Genomic DNA, 20,474 nt, shown 5'->3' with positions numbered 1-20,474 from the left:
CGAATTCGTGGAAGACTGCCTTGGTGCACCCGATCCCAAAAAAAGGCGATAGCACTGATCCAGTAAACTATAGACCTATCGCCATAACCTCCATACTCTCCAAAATAATGGAAAGCATTATTAACTGCCAGCTCCTGGGTTACTTAGAAGAAAACCAGCTACTAAACGATCGCCAGTATGGCTTTCGACACGGTCGTTCTGCTGGAGACCTTCTCATCTATTTAACCCACAAATGGGCGGAAGCAGTTGAGAGTAAGGGGGAAGCGTTGGCTATAAGTTTGGACATCGCCAAGGCCTTCGATCGGGTTTGGCACAAGGCACTTATCTCCAAACTTCCATCTTACGGACTACCTGGGGGATTGTGCGATTGGGTCGCTAGCTTTCTCAATGGCAGGAGCATCAAGGTCGCTGTCGACGGTTCATGCTCCGCACTTCTGCCGATAAATGCTGGTGTGCCCCAAGGCTGCGTGCTATCTCCAACGCTGTTCCTCCTGCATATCAATGATATGTTGCAAACCAGCAACATACATTGCTATGCGGATGACAGCACTGGAGATGCCAGTTATTCCGGCCATGCACAATCCTCTAAGGAGACTATAGATGAGTGTCGAACGAGCCTTGTCTCTTCTATTGAGACCTCCTTGGAACAAGTCTCAGAATGGGGTAGACTAAACCTCGTGGAATTCAACCCCAAGAAGACACAGGTCTGCGTGTTCTCGGCAAAAAAGTCTTCCTTTGGCAATGCACCCCGCTTTCAGGGCACTACCCTAAGCATTTCACCCTACATCGGAATCCTTGGCGTTGATATTTCGAGAGACGTCCAATTTCGCGGTCATTTGGAAGAAAAAGCTAAACTGGCTTCTAAAAAGTTGGGTGTGCTCAATAGATCGAGGCAATACTTCGAGCCAAATCACCTTCTGCTGCTATATAAAGCACAGGTGCGACCCCACTTGGAGTATTGCTCTCATCTATGGGCTGGAGCCCCGAACTACCAACTTCTTCCACTTGACCGCATCCAACGTCGAGCGGCTCGAATCATCAACGACCACAGATTGACCGAAAAGCTTGACCCTCTATCGTTAAGAAGGGACTTAGGGTGTCTTTCCATATTTTACCGATTGTATCACGGGGAGTGTTCTGAAGAGCTGTTTGAGCTTATTCCAGCAGCTCAATTCCATCATCGCACAGCCCGCCACAAAAGCCTATACCATCCTCACCACCTGGATGGTTGGCGCAGCACAACGGTGCGTTTCAACCGTAGCTTTCTTCCACGGACATGTAAGATCTGGAATAATCTGCCATCGACTGTCTTTCCGAGGAACTACGACTTGAGTTATTTCAAGAAAAAAGCATATGTGTTTCTTAAAGGCCAAAAGCACACCGCTACCTAATTCACGGTTAGCTCCACCTTTCTCCTTAAGACCGTTTTTATCCCATCCCATTCCCCTCTATGGTAGGCAACACCCATAACGTATGTTATGGACGTCTATGGGCGACGCACTTTGCCATCAACATCGGCCATTGCGTCTGCTCGTTTGCCTTCCAATGCTATAAAAAAAAAAAAAAAAAAAAAGCTGCTTGACATTATATCTTAAATTTCGTATTAGTAAAAGAGTAGGACGGTGACCCAGTATTTTCTTTTCTTTATTTATGTCCTAAAGAGGATTTGCTAAATATTTACCAAATGTCTCGAAGGAAAACTGAATAATTATTAAATAATATATAAATCAAGGTAAATATCAACTAAACGTAAATAATAAATTATATTAGAATAAAGGTATCATATAAAAAAGAGTTGTCATTGATCAAATAGAATTGAGCAGTCCCACGTCCCGCAAATTTATTATTTATACGGGCTGATTCGGTCGAAGAATTAGAGCGTATACGCACTATGCGGGTAGCCGCATTGCGGGTAGCCGTCCGGCTGACCGCAAGCACAATTATGTACGTAATATTCATTTCTATGCGCACTGTGCGGTCTGCGGTAGCCGCATCGCAGTGCGCATAGAAATGAATATTACGTACATAATTGTGCTTGCGGTCAGCCGGACGGCTACCCGCAATGCGGTTACCCGCATAATGCGTATACGCTCTTAAAATGAGGAAATTTGTCGGCACGTCGAATTCAAGACGATTCAAATAAATATCAATTTATGACGTATTTTATTAAAAAATACTTCTATACAATGATATTATATATAGAAACAAGAGGTAGATACGTCATCAACGCACCAAAACTGATTCCGTGAATTGGTCCTATTTGGGACCAATGCAATCAGTCAGATTGTCACCGGTCCCAGTGAGCGTATATGCCGATAGGTACATTAAAGTTGTCGAAAATGCCTTCCTGTGTGTTCAGAAAGTGCACGTATTCGTGCAAAAAAATAAAAAAAGATAAAGGAATATCATATCACAGCAAAATATATTAAATTATTACAGTTTAAGATTAAAAATAACAATTTGCAATTATTTATGAATGACACTTGCTTGACACGTGTATTGAAATAATGAAAGGGATAAAACATTGCTTCAATCACTAGTGTGACAAAGCTAGCGTACACTGTGTTCAAAGATTATCATGTAGATACGATTATTGCAAATAGAACGGTTATTTTATTAATTTCGATTTGGGTAAATACTTGATTATTTTTATATTTAAATCCACAGTTTACATCCAGTGCATATAATTAACATTAACATATATACAATGAAATCACGATGCCAAAAATGTTTGTTTGCAATAATAAAATGATAAATAAAAATAAAATGATGTTGAATCATAGAAATCTAAATAACAAGACACTAGAAGTCGTAAGCGTGCGTGACCTTGTCGCCACTCAGGTGATTTGCACATCACCAGTGCATTCGTCACTGTTCAGTTGCTCTGGAGACGTATGAGTGTATACATGGTGTGTTTCAGCAATTCCCATTGCGGAAATTCTTCCACAAGTTGTAATTATACTTATAAAGGAATAATATTTCATCGGATAATATTTTTTTTTTTAGAAATAATGCCGTTTTTCCTTAAAATTATAGAATATTTACAAGTATTACGAGTGTCACCATAGTAATCGAAATAACAATGAATGACACAGTCTACCATTCTTATTATCACGTTTGTTCGTATTGGAGCAAAAAGTCTCATATACTTAGGGATGTTATTCTAAAATAAACCGTAAATTCGTGCGTTAGGATACATATTCAAAAGCTTAATTTATTAGTTAAGTTAGTTTTCACTAAAATCGAGCTGTCCAATAAAAGGCATAGTTTACTTGTGTGTACTGTTTAGCTTTCGGTTTGAATGTGTTGATTTTGGCGACAGCGGTTTTCATACGAATTATGACAATAAAGCACTTCTATGTGTCTTGTTATTTAGATTTCTATGTGTTGAATATACGTAAACATTAAAGAAAAGATTATCGCTACTGACGAAAAATGCTATTTGCTTTTCTGTAAATAGATATTGAACATAAATTTTATTTGTGTTTTAGATAAAAAAGGCTTATACTTCATCCTTTCTTTTATTTCATCCTTTTTTTTTCATCTAGGCACCTGACCTTGTACGGGTTTCGGGAACTGCCTTGAAACGAATAGCGTAAGATCGGTCCTTATGGAGTTCTATAAGGAGGATTATGCAGTATGCTCAGCAGTGGGTGTTTATCGGGTGAAATGATGATGACCGAAAACAAACACCACAGCTTGTAATAAATACTTAATACAGTTATATCTCCAAAAAAAATTTTTTTTTCCATTGTAATACGACATCATAATAATCATAAAATAGTAAATGAAATTGTCACATTTATTTACTTGTGCAGGAAACCTAACATCTATATTCTATAACATTGAACATTCTGTATCGTTCTCGGAGCAATTATCAAGCCTGGAGAAGTAACAATTAATTGAACAATCAAGCACTAGTTTGGCCCTTTTGGCTTATGGCAAAATGTCATGCGAAAAAAGAGGACAGATATATGTCAGTTCGACAGTTTGAAATGACATGTAGCCATATCAATTTGTTTTAGTGACCAGTCTGGTCACTAACGCATGGTGATTTTAATTATTGTTTTTGAAGTGAAAAACGTGTTTTCTAGTTTCTTATGTTATTTTCTGAAAAGATAATTTACTAAAGATTACATGACTTGTGTTGTTCACGGCTGTAAAAGCCGTAGTACTGGGAAATCGGATGAAGATTGGAATTTGTCTTTTCACAGGTTAGTGTTTTGATCAATTTTTTTGTTAATTGTATTATAAATAAGTTGATTTACGTTATTTTCATAATCATCTATGTTTTATCTAACCGTAATCATTGAAATGAAATCATAATCAGCTTAGTTTTTAGAAAAAATGCAAAATATAACTTCCATAGTGTTGTGCAATTATCGATACTTGAGTAGGTATGAAGTACTTCATTGATAATGACTGCTTTAGGTTAGGAGAAAAAAAAAGGTATTTAAGTATGGATTTTATTGTTATTTGCAGGTTTCTGGCTTGAGAAAAATTAAAAGATGTTTGGGTTCAAGCTATAGCACAGGGAAAATTGGAAGCCTTCAAAACATTCTCGGCCTCGTTCAAATCCTTTCGAATCAGACGGGAAGAAAAGTAAAGTGCTTTGCAGAGATGCTGTGCCACAAGTTTAAGGTGGCATCTATTTTAAATAATAAAAATTTAAATTTGTTAAATAAGTATCGAAATAAAATGTTGTAAAAAAAAATTTTTAAATTTTATTTGTTTTATTTGAAGCAATTTATTTTAAACTTTTACCAATTTTTTCCTGTGGGAATGAGTTATTTTCCCGCGGTAAATTGTAGCCTATATGTTATTCTGATGTTTAATCTATAATATGTATAATTGTAAAGTTCCATAAAAACTCATTCAGTAGTTTTTTCGTGAAAGAATATCAAATGTCCATTCTTATATATTTTTGCTTTTATAATACAGTTGAACCTCGATAACTTAAACCGCGGTAACATAAAAACCTCTGTAACTTCAAAAAATAATCTTCCCATCAGAGCCCAAAACCTCTTTAACTTAAAATACGCAACCTCTATAACTTAAATAAATTATCTCTGTATTGGCCCTCAGTAACTTAAAGAAATGTTTCCACAACCTCTATAACATAAAATTTTTTGTCAAATGAGTCATTTTGAGAGTGTCAAAACAAAAGGTTTTGGTATTTATTGCTTGCACGTGTTTACTATGTATTGTTAACGTAAACAATACATTACCTATTGTTTGCTTTATCGAAATTCTTCAAAGCTTTGCGGCGGTTAGCTTTATGACAACAACTTACTTGCATCATAAGTTTTTGATTGTTGTCCTGGAAAGATCACTTTACTTACTGTGTGATAAAACTGGCTTAAAATGAGTCCAAAAAGAAAACTAACAACCCTCACCTACGCTGATAAATTAAAAGCTATAGAAGCAGTGAAAAATGGATAGACCCTTGATAACTTAAAACCTCTATAACTTAAAATATTTTGTGTTTCCCTTGGACTTTAACTTATCGAGGTTCTACTGTATTAGTAGGATACGATTATTGATTTGTAAAAAGATCTACTAGGTGGAAGTCAGATTCGCGCACGAATGGTTCCGTATAATTCTATGAATGAATCTATGAAAACAGGAAAGAAAACGTACCTTTTTACGAAACCATAAAAAACAACCTAAACCGATATACCTACCTAATAATATTTTTTTATAAATACCACTACCATACAATGCAAGGCAGTCAATACGCATCGTAAATGAATAATTCCAAATGAAACGAATCTTAAAATTTGGAATTACCTATCCATAATTCAAAATTAAAAGAATCTTAAATTATCTTCAAGCAATTTTATAACTTAATTTTTTTATTTATCGATATTTTAGTATTCGATAAAGTGGCAAGCACTACCTTTTTAGAACAAAAAGTGGCTACATGTGGATTTGAATGCCAAGCCGATAACAGTGTGTTGTCTCTTTCTATCGCATTAATTAGGGTATTGAATAAAAGAGAGCCACTATATAAGAAACGTTCAATTAATTGTTACTTCTCCAGGCTTGTTAATTGCTCCGAGGTATCGTTAGTCTATGCCAATTACCATGGCAACTATTTGTTTATTTATATTTAATTGGCGAATTCTTATGACTTTTGCTTACACCTGCGCGGAAGTGACAAACTATCTTTGTCTTTTTTGTTTATATCATTTTATTAGAGCCATCTCTCTTATACAGTCTGTCAATGTAATAAATTAAGTAAAATGAAAATTGTATTTGTGTGTGCCTGACACTGCATATGAAGCATTTTTTTTGGATATATTGTGAGTATATAACGTATCTATACATAAAATATCATTGCTTCTATATAGATACTTTAAAGTTATGAATTCGACTACACCCTTTGACCTTCTTTTTCCATAAAACTGAAACATCTAGAATTGTAAGATAATCATTTCATTATAATCTATATAGATAGTTCCAAAGATAAAAAAATTAACTAAATATATATAATATTGTACATAATAAACTATCCGAAAATCGCAGCGGGCTCGACACTGGAGCGACATGAAAACAATTAGGAGCGTGTTGTGTGCAGTAATTATAATTAAACTGGTGACCTGGAGCTAACGGAATCATTAACACTTGTGTACTTTATGCTTCTTCACGCCGCCATGTCCTGGTGTAATGCTATATAATACTGGGAAATTATGTTACATATTTATGTCGAGTGGAGGTTGTACTGTTCAGCCTGAAGGCACGCTATGATTCGTAGACATAATTAGGAGATGTAATTGAGCAAATTCATCAATCTCTTATCATCATTAGTTGTACAAATAATTCAATTGGTCTATAAAAAGGGTTTGTGTTAATAACAATAAATCACCGTTATATTTTTCGATAGGTAAACTGTCCCTTTTTACAAAGGGTGTAAATTCAACTGTCAGGTGTCTTTCCTAGTAGGTATTACTTAACTGGCTCTCCGCCCGCCCACTCGCCGCTACTTACATTGAAATTGAATCCAAATCAGCAGGTTGAGCGTTAAACGGAACACTTATTTCTGTACTTATATCATTAATATTGAAACAACCGCTCCAATAAAGCAAATATTCTTTAAGTTGTGTTGCGGTTTACAAATATTTATTGTTAGTTTGTACCTGCGGCGTCGTTCATTGCAATTAGTTTTAATTAACACACAACACTGCTCCGCGGAGTTGCCTAGATCCCTTGCAAATGAAAGGATCGCTCCGGCCACTTTTGCCGTCATTAAATAACAAACAGCCGCTCGATCGCATTTACATTATTGAAAGTAACTAAATGGTAAAATACTGACCCATTAAAGGCTTATACAATAATACTTCATTACAGTAAAGTAAGTACGCCTCGAAGCGGTCCGGTTTATTCTCCGCTCGCTACGTGTCCCCGGCCGGGCCGAAGATTACAATAGATAAATAAACAAACTATCAAACTCTTCATAATACAGTTGATAATAGAAACAGACGGTCGCGTCGTCACGAAATCTCCGGCACTATAAATCCTTCAGAATGGAAGTTGGGCACGTAGGTCGCTTACGAGTTGCGACGTAGGCATTCCGTAAAGCCTCCGTACATTGAGGGGCGGCGCTGGGAGGGTCGAATTATCATAGCTTAGTTTACACTACTGCGATGAACTTACTGGAACATTCAATTTTAAACCGTGATGTTCGGTGAAGACATTTACGATAATTCCATGTAGCTATAGGTATGAACATTGAAAGAAATGACGAAAAGGATGGAAGAGATGAGCGGAAGTATTAAAGAGAGTGAAGTAAGAATGGAAAAGCTAAGCTCGTTGTTGGAGAGCAATATGACTGTCGCCAAAACGGCAAGTTATGCGGCCGTTGCTTCGAGAGGAGTCGCTGAGCGTCTCCCCGAAACAAGGGCCCTGCATTCGGTCATGGTGTCCTCCAAGGACGAACAAGAAACGGGAGAAGAAGTATTGGAGAAGATTAGGAAGACTGTGGACGCAAAAGATGGATGGATAAAAGTGGAAAGAGTAAGAAAGGTGAAAAATAGAAAAGTAGTCGTCGGCTGTGTGAGCGAAGAAGAAAGAGATAAGGTGAAAGAGAGATTGGGAAAGAATGAGGGATTAGTTGTGGAAGAAGTGAAAAACAAGAGCCCTCTCCTGGTCTTCAGGGATGTGATGAAGTGTGACACTGGCGACTTCATCACTGCGCTAAAGAACCAGAATGCAGACATCCTTGAGGGCTTGAAAGGGGATGAGCGAAAGGTTGAAGTAGCGTATGTGATGGGAGCGAGGAACCCCCTCCAGAACCACGTGGTGGTCAGAGCGAGCCCACAGGTATGGAGAAGATGGATGAATGAGAGATACGCCCACATAGGGTTGGGAAGAGTGAAAGTGATGGACCACAGTCCGCTGGTGCAGTGCTCCCGCTGCCTGGGGTATGGGCACACAAAGCGCGTGTGTAGCGAAGAGCAGGTACGATGCAGCCACTGTGCCGGTCCTCATATGAGGACTGAATGCGACAAGTGGCTGCGGGGAGAAGCGCCTCAGTGCATCAATTGCACGAAGGCCAAGAAAGGTAGCGTGAAGCACAGTGCCTTTGACCGCGAATGTGTGGAACGAAAGAGGTGGGACGCTCTAGCCAGGTCGGCGGTAGCGTATTGCTGAGGTTGTCCAAGGTGAGTACTTCCAGTACCGAATATTGCAGGCCAACCTCCAGCGGAGCCAAATCGCCACTAAGGAGCTATTGCTCGAGGCCACCAAGCGTAAGGCCTGCGTAGCGTTACTTCAAGAGCCCTACGTAGGTGGGGCACGGAGTGTGAGGACATACAATGGAGTGAGGGTCTTCCAGAGCGATGGGGAAGGGGGCGGTGTAGTTAAGGCGTGTATTGTAGTACTCGACGACTCACTGGACGTCGAGCTACACGCACGCCTTAGCAACAACAACATTGTTGTGGCCACCCTCAGAACCAAAGCATGGGAGATGATTGTAGTGTCCTTCTACTTCGAGCCCGATAAGCCAGTAGGGCCCTACCTGGACAATCTTATGCGGATAGGAAGAAAGTTAGGTTCCAATAGGATGGTCCTGGGAGGTGATGCGAATGCAAAGAGCCCGTGGTGGGGTGGCGACAAGGAAGACCAGCGAGGTAGGGATGTGTCTGCTGTACTGGAAGCAATGGGTATGCACATACTCAATACCGGGGACATCCCGACATTCGATACCATCAGAGGGGGGAAAAGATACTCCAGCTACGTGGATGTGACAGCATGCTCCGACGATCTGCTGAACCGAGTGGGCGACTGGAGAGTAGAGGAGGGTCTCACGAGCTCGGACCACAACGGCATATCATTCGGCATCAGACAACAGAAATCCACAGGCACGAACATAATACGAACTACACGCATATTTAACACACGCAAGGCAAACTGGACTCAGTTTCATGAGAAACTGACCCAGCTGATGTCAGACGGACAATTGACTTCACACGACATAGACACGATACACAGCACACAACAAATAGACGAGGTAATAGACAGATACACACAAGCAATCACACACACATGCAGAGACACAATGCCGACCAAAAAACACACACAGAAATTCACCTTGTCGTGGTGGAATGATGAGCTCGCGCAGATGAAAAAGGAAGTTGCCACGAGGAGACGCAGGATCCGCAACGCAGCACCTGTACGCAGAGACCGCGTTGTTGGATTGTATTTGGAACAAAAGGAGAAGTATGAAAAGGCGGTGAAAGATGCGCAATGTGAGAGCTGGAAGGAGTTTTGCCGGAAACAGGATAGGGAGGGGGTCTGGGAGGGCATCTACAGGGTGCTGAACAGGGCCACAGGGAGAGTGGAGGATCTGCCCCTTACGAGGTGCGGTGAAACCCTCAATGCCCGAAGCTCTGCGGAACTGTTGGCGGAGACCTTCTACCCCGTGGACCTGGAGAGTGGTGAAAGTGAGGAGCAACGTTTGACGCGTCGGCGGGCGAAGTCCTTGGACACCGAACCGCCGACGGGTCCGGACGATCCTCCTTTCATCATGGAGGAGTTGAAGGGAGCCGTTAGGTCCTTCAATCCCAAGAAGGCCCCCGGGGCGGATGGCCTCACGGCCGACATCTGCCAGCACGCTGTAGATTGTAACCCGGAGTGGTTCCTTGCGCTGTTGAACAAGTGCCTCACTGTCGCCTACTTCCCCAAACAGTGGAAGTGGGCGACTGTGGTGGTGCTGAGAAAGCCGGGCAGGGAATCATACCGGGTACCGAAAGCCTATCGACCGATCGGTCTCTTACCTGTTCTCGGCAAAATCTTCGAAAAGATGTTGGTCGCCCGACTCAGGTTCTACTTGCTGCCCAAAATAAGCCCCCATCAGTATGGTTTCATGCCACAGAGGAGCACCGAAGACGCCCTCTATAGACTAGTGAACCATATCAGAAATAAGAGGGAGGAGAAGAAGATTTCTGTTGTGGTTTCGCTGGACATAGAGGGAGCTTTCGACAGCGCCTGGTGGCCAGCCATAAAGGTGCGGTTGGCCGAAGTTGGGTGTCCGGTGAACTTGAGGCGGGTGATTAGCAGCTACCTGAGTGAAAGGGGAGTGAATGTAAGGTATGCAGGTGTGGAAGTGAGTAGGGAAACCAACAAGGGGTGCGTACAGGGGTCCATAGGTGGACCGCTCCTGTGGGACCTCTTGTTGGATCCCCTGCTGTGGATGTTAGAGGAGATGAAAGTGTTCTGTCAGGCGTTTGCCGACGACATAGTGTTAGTGTTTGATGGAGATACGGGCTTAGAAATAGAGGTCAAGGCAAACCGCATATTAGGAATAATTGACGAATGGGGTGTTAGAAATAAGCTGAAATTCGCGCCACATAAGACGTGTGCACTGCTCTCGACACGAAAACTAAAATATGACAAGCCACGACTTACAATGGGTAGTGTGGACATCCAGTATTTCGATAATATTAAAATACTGGGTCTTATTATTGACGGCGGCCTGACATTCAACGATCATGTTGGGAACGTTTGCAAGAAGGCAATCGCCCGCTACAAGCTATTAGCGAGAGCAGCCAGAGTAAGTTGGGGGCTTAACCCCCAAGTAGTTAAGACTATATATATCGCAGTTATAGAACCGACTATCTTGTATGCATCAGCAGCGTGGGCACCCACAGCGGAAAAGATGGGGGTCCGAAAGAGGCTTAACACCGTTCAACGGGGTTTTGCCTTGAAGATCTGCAGAGCATATCGGACTGTCTCCCTGAACTCTGCGATGCTGTTGGCTGGGATTCTCCCTCTTGATCTCAGGATACTCGAAGCTTCGAGGCTTTATGAGATCGGGAGGGGTGTGTCGCACCCGGCGGTGTTGAGGGACAGGGAGGTGGAACGAATGGCACCCGCGATTGAGGACCCACATCCGGCAGAGCAGGTAGAGCTGGGGTTCGGCTTGGTAGATGAGGACACCTATGCCGACGTGGTTGACAGCCACGTCCACAGGGTCTATACGGACGGCAGCAAGATTGAGGGTCGCGTCGGAGCCGCCCTTTCCGTATGGAAAGGTGAGGCCGAGACAAAGGCCGTTAAGCTTGCGTTGCCACCGTATTGTACCGTCTATCAGGCTGAGCTCCTAGCGCTCAAAAGAGCAGTAGACATAGCCTGCAAGAGCGGAGCGGCAAAGGTCGGTGTCTTCAGCGACTCCAGATCGGCGCTCCAGGCGGTTACCCTGAGTTCCCGTCATCCCCTGGCTGTGCAAACACGGGCGGCCCTCCGAAACGCTGCATTGCAGAGGCGGGAGGTCTCCCTGTTTTGGATTAAGGCGCACGCGGGGCTTAAGGGGAACGAACGGGCAGACGAGTTAGCCAAGGAGGCCGCTCTGGGGTTGAGGAGGAAACCGGATTACGATCTGTGTCCTGTTTCATTCGTCAAGCGTATTTTGAGACAGGATACGATCAGCGAATGGGATAGGAGATACGATGTAGGAGGAACGGCCGGAGTCACGAAGCTCTTTTTCCCAAGCGCTACAGCTGCATACAAGGTAGTCGGGAAAATAAACATCACACACCACACCACACAAGTACTGACTGGTCACGGCGGATTCGCCTTCTACTTGAACAGATTCAAGCTGAAGGATAATCCGTCGTGTCTATGTCAGCCTGGAGTTGAGGAGACGGTTCCTCACCTGTTACTCGAGTGCCCAATTTTTGCAAGCAATAGATATGCTATTGAACAAAGATTGGGCATGGCGATGACGGGTGAGAATCTGCCTTCTGCCCTGGGGGATAAGTGTAGGGATGCGTTCTTACAATATTGTAAGCATATTGTAGTCGTAGTTAACCAAAGAAATAGTGTGTGATATTAGTTTAACTGTGATATAGGATTAAGTTGAGTGTTTTTGTGCCGTGTTTTTATTGAATTTTTACTTAATAATTTTGATTCTATTTTATATTGTAATTTAATTTAAGTTTTTATAATTTTAATTGTACATTATTTATAATATTTATATGTTACCAGTATGTTAATATTTCTAAAAATTGAACAAAAAAAAAAAAAAAGCAAAAAAAGTCTCTGGACTATAATCCAGAGGTGGCGCGAACACCCTGTGATGACGGGTGCCTTTTTAAAAAAAAAAAAAAAAAGGTATGAACATTTCTGTGAGGATTACCCGAGTAGATTCTTCTGTCAGCTAAAGAAACAACTGAGAAATTAGTATTTACAATCTAGTCTAATATTAATTAGGTACGTCGTAACCAATGCATTTTCTTATACATTTATATAATAAAGAGTCGTATTCACTAACAAGGAGATGGCCATGAGTCATTATCAACAGAGTATACCTAATCGTAGAAGTAGTTTGCTAGGATATGCGTGAAAGGAATCAGCAGCAAGTCCCACTAGGGATTTAAATTATAATATAAATTATTATTGTACTATTGTTGAAAATATGAAACAATAAACTCATATAGTTGAATCCATATTTTATAACGTGCGTGTTTGCAAAACTAAGAATAAACACGTACCTATTAATTAAAAAGGCACCGAACGGTCGTCACTCGAACCCGTATTCGTTAATTAAATAGAATCCTGAGCAAAGAAATTAACTCGTCATTCACACAGTTGCGTGTGTTAAGGGAATATTACACGCGAAGCAAATTTAACACTGAAATTTGAAATTAATAGCTCATTAAACGAGGCTTGGTCGATTTTGTTCAGAAAATTAGAGCGCGCTTATTGTTTGCAAATAATTGGTAGTAAGTGCACGGCGGCTAGCTCTTAAACGTTTTGAGGTTTGCAGGAATTCGCTTGAATAGCGATTGGCTCAATATTGCTTTGTGAAGTTCATTAGTTCGAGTTGCTGTGGTTTACGTTAATAATATCGTGTGTATGTGTGGTTCCATAATTAAAACACGACGTTTCTGTTATACTTTCTTTTTTTAATTGAATATAATTATAATATACCGATAATAGATAATAATGACCTAAAAAGAAAGTCTGGAAAGTAGCTTATAACAACTCAAAGATTCACTTCAGTATTCTGTTAATATTATATTCTTGAAATAACAGTACGTGGTAATTTCGACGAAAATGTCGATATCTTCGTTGAAGTTTTCACATTTAGCCTCGTTTGGAACGTAATAACTGTAATAGCTCTACACAAAGGGAACCCGAACGGCGATGCAGGGCCATTGTAGTTCTTGAAAACATCCCAACATTTAGACTTGACCACTCGATATTGTCGGAAGTACGCTGTTGCACTCACGATATTGAACTAGCCATGATTTTAGCTTGATTTAATTTCAGAATACACTACCATTCCACTAAGCATACAGCTTGAAGCTAACAATATAAATAGTGCAAGTTAATCATGCAAAAACTTTTGAACTGCGAAATAAGATTGCTTATTACGCGGCAAGGAATATGCTAAATTGTAGAGGTTAGATTGAGAGGGCGACTGAGGTAATCGCTTGAAATTAGAAGGGAGGTAAAAAGATTAAATTCGAACTTGAACATTCGGGGGTAACTGCTGATACAAGTGTTTAAAATTATGCATCCCCTTTTTGTATTTGTGGGTATCATTAAATTTTTCTAGAAACTGATTCTTTGAATAAAAAAAAAGATAATTTTATTCATAAAAAAAAACAAGTAAGCTTTCTAACTATCACCCTTCTATATCGGTATTTAAAATATAACATTTGATACAATATTTCACTCTAATCCCGATGTACCTCGTCAGACGCGTGTAAACTTATTGCCTACGTAGATACAAAGGATAATTTAGTTCCACTCGATGTGTCAGTATGGTTAAGATGAAAGAAGCTAGGCTAAGGCGGTTGATAGAGAATTCCCAGAATTCACTACCTACATTAACTGTCCCCGATAAAGCTATACATGAAACTTTATTCACGCGTGAGATTACTTTAATACGTAGGTACGTTAATAAGTTTTTAATGTTTCCGTTTGTATATTAAAGATGCTCCCAGCAGCGAGGTCATCCTATTTTCCTTTTACTCTTGACGAATAAATATTCAGATTTGGATGCCGGAGCCGAAACTGAGCGCCCTTTGTTTTTGTAATTAGATTCAAATGTCTTCTGTAGAATTTTAAGTGCAAAGCGGTTTATTTATTAAACAGTATTTGGGAAAGTTAAACGGTCTTCATACTTCCGCGTGAATGATTACAATAAAAAGATAGTTTATTAATAGAACAGTTAAAATATGCGTATACTTCTGTGATTTATACTTTTAAGAACTATTAGGATTATATATTTTAGGAAAATAATAAGGGACGTCCTTATCCAATGGTTTACCTCAGAGAAAGACTTAATAAGTAATTGAAATATTTAGCAGATGATGCAATTATTTTACCAGTTAATGCCGTGTCCCGTTGAGGGGCATAAAGAAATATAAATCTACACTGATCGATTGTCTTTAGGGATAAGCTGAAGCTGAGCGGGTCCTTTGTCTTGATAAATTGGAAGTTGATTTAGTTTCAAGAGTGTGATTCGTGGCCCAGTTCTCCGTTACCTATAATTCGCCAACCATACAATTATAATAAGATTGTGGAAGGAATGTAGAAGTATTACACTGGCTTATACACTTACGTAAATCGCTCATAAAACACTTTTAAGCGATTTATTCGTTCCAAGTAAGCGGTTGTAACAATCGAGATGCACCATAAATATGCGAGAACACTGTCTTATAGCGTTGTTGTTATTTTTGTTACGAGGTCTTGTATGTTCCTACTGACTTACATTAAGTATGCTATGATGTCACGCCAGTTATTTACCAGCCGATTAAAATAAGTATACGGTCGCTCCACACATATATTATACGAAATGATTTGCATTCAAGCAGCCTTCCCATGTATATGAGAAGGCGAATTATACTGTGTGCCATTATTAAGTGCGCAGACGGTAATTTCTATAAATGATTATAAATAACGCGGCCATTGAAGAAACAATATTGTTATCACTTGAGCTGGCTCATTGTTCGCGGCCGTGCCAAGACAATTGTTGAAACAGTTGGTCAGTGACCCTTGCTAAGAAAATTTAAGGATAGATTATTTGGTATGAAAGCTAAGATGAGTCGCGGATAGGCCTGAAAATTGCTTATTTGCTTTTCACAAGGACGTTGAATGAAGCGTTAAAGCGTACATAAAATGTGAACATTTAATTTCGATACAAAGTAAATTTGCTCTTAGCATAAATTGCTATAATTTGTATGTTAATCATCCAAAAAGATAAGACATCAATTAATAGCAAATCACATTCTACGATAGCGATTTTATTCCACCAAGTTGTGATCCCGATCGATTCATCAGAGAGGCTCGTCAAGGGCCCCGATCGCGAGGAAAGCATACCTCATTGATTTTGTACGGCTCATATTATTTTAAGCTTGCGTCCGCGGAAGCGAAGCATGGTTAATTCACTTGAGTTTATGGCTAATTAATCGGTTTACTTTGGAGTGTAAGTTGAGGTCTTATTAGTTTAATATTGTGTGTAATTTTTCTGTATCTAGACAACCTGTTGATGATTGTGAATCCTAGGGTAAATAGATTTGTCGCCCCGAAAACCGAGCTGTTTCCGAAATTCAGATTATACGTATATAAGCATGGCTAGTTAATATATTAGATAGATAGATAGATAAGATAGATAGATTCTTCATATTCCTATTTTTTAGAACTTCGATTAAACTTTAATATTTTGTAATAGTAGTTGACCTTTATAATGATCCTGTTAAAATACTGGTTATATGTTTATTTTTATAATTAAATTAGTGATAAGAAGCGATTTTTAATTATCAAGGAAAAATTGACTCATATTAGCTGTTAAAGAATAGTTAATTTTTCTGTACTTTATCTTTTAAAATCCGCTATTTAATTAAGTAATTACACAATAATTACACAAATAAATATTCGTATCGGAAAAATGCTTGAAGCGAAATATGAAAAAGGTTTTATTTACACTATTAATTATTTGTAAATAACTAAAGCTTGCAATATAGTTCTATTGTTTATAAATTTATAGTTCTATTTGTATTTATTTTCTGGGAAAACGTGATAAAAGTTAAAAACACAAGATAAAAGTATCTCGATATAGAAATAATTGTGTTGTTTCAATATTTTATGATGTACGTGTTTTTTACCTACATTTGCGTTGTTATCACATTTGTTAGAAGATAAATTTTCTATTTCGCCTGTTGGACATATAAAAGTATTTTTGTTTCAATTTTGGCACAATATTAACTTTATACGTAAATACTATAAATATCTGTTTTTATTTTACACAAGATCCTGATGACATCTAACATTATAGAGATAGTGAAAATCTGAATACTTATCTAATCATATTAAGTTGAATATTTGATCTACCATCAATAATGTTGCTATTGTTTCAATTGTCTTTCTAGTTAATTGCCGTAGACACCGGATACGCCCATACAAAGATGTGCGCATTGCCGATATCCTTCTTACACTCTGATAAATAAATAAAACATAATGGTACCGTTGACACCCTCAAGCTTTATTTGGAGAAGACAAGCTTTCCGCCTGCGGCTTCGCCCGAGTTTTCAAAGAAAAACTCGCATAGTTCCCGTTCCCGTGAGAATTCCGGGATAAAAACTTACCCTATGTGTTAATCCAAGTTACCCTCTGTATGTGTACTAAATATTCTTTGTAATCGGTTCAGTAGTATTTGCGTGAAAGAGTAACAAACATACACATACACATTAATCCTCACAAACTTTCGCATCTTGATGCTTCGCAAAAATGAATCGCAAAATGTGTTGGTTAGCGCATAACTCGAGAACGGCTGAACCGATTTCGATAATTCTTTTTTTATTATATTCCTTGAAGTACGAGGATGGTTCTTATGTAGAGAAAACGTAATATTATATACCACGGGCGAAGCCGGGGCGGACCGCTAGTTTATAATATTAGTAGGATAGGATTAATTCCATTCAAGTTAAATCCATTAATGTTTTAAAAACATGTTAAAAATATCAACAGCGCAATTAAAAACAAATTGAGCATCAATCGTTTATGTGGTTTCCGATCAAATAATCATGTTTTCCTTAACAATAACAAGGAAGTTGTTATTCATCGGACTCCCTTGAATCGTTATGTTTTGGGAAAAATATTATTTGATGCCGTCTTTTTGTGCATTTTCGTTTTCCGATATTTTGGCAAATATTCAAATTGAAGTGATAATAGTAGCACATTAACGAGCGGTTCTTTGTTTTTATGTTAAATACAAAAAAATATTTTTTTGGCTTTGTTATTTATCAGCTAAAAACTGTTCCAATTTCAGTATTAGCACGAGTTAGTGAGAAAATATAGATTAGAGTGTTAAAGTTAACATGCTACAGGACCTAGTTATTCTTAGCGGAGTTATAGAAGTTTAGTTTTTAAAAACATAATGGGCTAATCACTAGATCGGGATTTCACGGTTATAAATCATTGCATACTGGTATATACAACATATCTTTTGATACGTGATAATGTGATACATATTATTTTGTTAAATAGTTACATATTTGTGATATTAACTGCATTATAATCACGTATGTCATATACATTTCACAAACTAACTTATTCCGACTACAACCGGTGATTAGAACAATTTGACCATACCACGTTCGCTGCCGTTGTTCTGCATCCACATATTCATCCTAATTATTTAACCTTACTACAATGTTACATTTATTATAATTAGTATATATTTGACTATACCAAGAAGTATTATTACAACGACTTGACCACACTCCATTGTTTGCCAGGCCGCTGCCTGCCAGTGCTGTGCATGCACCTGTTCCAAATGTACGGGCTGATCACACACTTCAAGCTGGACGTGACGAAGGCCTGGCGGCTGTTCAGCCTCATCGAGGAGGGCTACCACAGCACCAACCCGTATCACAACTCGGTGCACGCCGCCGACGTGACGCAGGCCATGCACTGCTTCCTGCAGCAGCCGCAGGTGAGTCACCAGATTTTACGTATTAGTTATGTGTATTTAAGTCTTATTATAGAGGCGGTTGGGCCTACTTACAACGGTATGACAGGATATATTATATATTTGTTTTTATCGATCTTATAGTAAGGTAGTCGAATGTGCCTGAAAAGTTGTTCGTAAAACTTTCGATGAAAATTAAGAAATTGTAAAAAGCTTAGCAAAAAATTTTACAAAACATAGCAAAATTTTTACTGTGCGGGTTCCAAGTTTTTCAACTTCGCAAAACATGAGTGTATGTACTCAACGTTATTTACTTCATTACTGCTTTTTTGTGTCAAGAAGAATAAAAAAAAATGGGAAAATGTAGAAATACAGATAAAACGTCGTCTTCAAGTTTCTGTGAATTTCCACAAATAACGTATATCGAATAGCCGAAATGCGCATTACGTAAATGCATTTAAGCGGGATAATTAGTGGAGGCTGCACTCACGTAAGCCCACTTGCGAAGGCCGTAACCCTGACGCTGACACACGCTGACATCCCTGACGCCCGCCCCCGCGGTCACGTGGCCACATGCCCCAAAATGGTTCACTCCGCTGGACCTAACTTTGTAAAGACGTTCAACTGTTGAGCGTAGGCGGGCTTTTATAGGTTTCCCATTTGCTAAGAAGTAGCTTTCAAAACACTTTTTAACCAGACTTAAATTTTGCACAACTTCTTTAAAGTCACGTTTGAACATACACGTCATTAATTCACAAAGTCAATTAATTGTTAGATTGGTGTTTGTGTAGATTGTGTAAATTATTATTACAAATTAGCCACTTCACACCTGAGTAGCTTTTGTATTATGTAACTAAATACAAATAGTTTAACTCTCGCTTATTCTCCGAGCTTAGTACTCGGTTTTCACTTGACTTGCTTTGTCCAAGTAATATTGCGTCGCATACTTTAAGAAAGACAAAACCTTAAGGTGTATTTAATGAAATGGAGTATAAACTGACAAAGGAAAAAATGCTCTGAAATTACAAAGGATATCTGAATAGACTCAATTCTAGACTTAAGTAGGTGTTGAGTAAAATAAATGCATTTTAAATGAAATATTTTAATTATCTCGAGTTCATGATTTCTTAGTTTAAAGTTGCGAATCACGAAGTGTTTTATAAACAAAAGAATACTTATGTTACCTTTTCCTAAAAAAATATAAGAGTGTCTTTCTTTAAAGAGTCCCATCGGAATTTCCATAACACTCGAATGATTTGGAGCTATTTCTTTGCGATTGCCTTCCGTGTATTCTGGAGTTTGTATGTTTCTCGGCAATTTTTCGAGCTACTGAATTGGAAATTCAAAAACTTGCATAGTTTGTAAATATTGTGTTTGCGTGAAGAGTTTCTTTTAAAAGAAGTTTGTTCGAGGGCAGTGAAGGAATGTTTCCTTGTCACATGACTGGTTGAATAGTTTTTGTTATTATTATGAATTTTAAAGAAACTTAAAAATCTATTGAGTACAATATAAAACTATCGAGTTTTATTTATTGTTTTCGTAGCTTCAATATAATTGTTTTGAAACGAAGTCGTATTATTTCGAGGGATGAAAACTGTTGAAAATTTGAAACTATTAGTAACATATGTTTCATAGTGACCGCAATATTAATCGTTAAAGGGTAGTTTAGTCGGAAATTCGTTCTGTAACTGTAGGACGGGAGATTGTTACTACAAACATTGCTTATTGGAAAGCGCCGGCTTTGACCAAGCCCGTAACGAGCACGCCTCCGCGCCTCCTCTGTGAGCCAGCTTGGCGGATGCACTTGTTATCGTGTGTCATTTTACAAGGAAATGGCTGGAAAGTGATTAAATATAAGGTTTATTTTGGTTTGTGACACAGGATGTATTCGTTATAGTGTATTATTTTAGAAGGAAATTGGTATAAAGTGATTAGACTGGGGGTTATTCTTTGGTTGTATGACACAGGATGCACTCGATATAGTGTATAATTTTAGAACGAAATTGGTTTATTTTCGTTTGCATGACTTAGGATGCACTGGTTATCGTGTAAG

The 20,474-nt window shown here is 38.9% G+C and overlaps 1 protein-coding gene across 1 annotated transcript in view; it reads left to right on the top strand.

Annotated features, from left to right (window-relative positions):
• LOC149911407 (uncharacterized) overlaps positions 1-20,474 on the top strand; it is a 123,411-nt gene that overhangs the window by 63,569 nt on the left and 39,368 nt on the right. The window contains exon 5 of the mRNA XM_090106124.1: positions 18,249-18,445. Coding sequence (XP_089962250.1) covers positions 18,249-18,445 — 197 coding nt within the window. The remainder of the gene's footprint in view (positions 1-18,248; positions 18,446-20,474) is intronic.

Source organism: Colias eurytheme, chromosome 1 (assembly GCF_061535395.1).
Source record: "Colias eurytheme isolate Ceu_HAF_F1 chromosome 1, ilColEury1 Martin Lab GWU primary, whole genome shotgun sequence".
Taxonomy (NCBI): domain Eukaryota; kingdom Metazoa; phylum Arthropoda; class Insecta; order Lepidoptera; family Pieridae; genus Colias; species Colias eurytheme.
The sequence above is the reverse complement of the archived record's forward strand: the minus strand, read 5'-3'. Positions and strand labels throughout refer to the sequence as shown.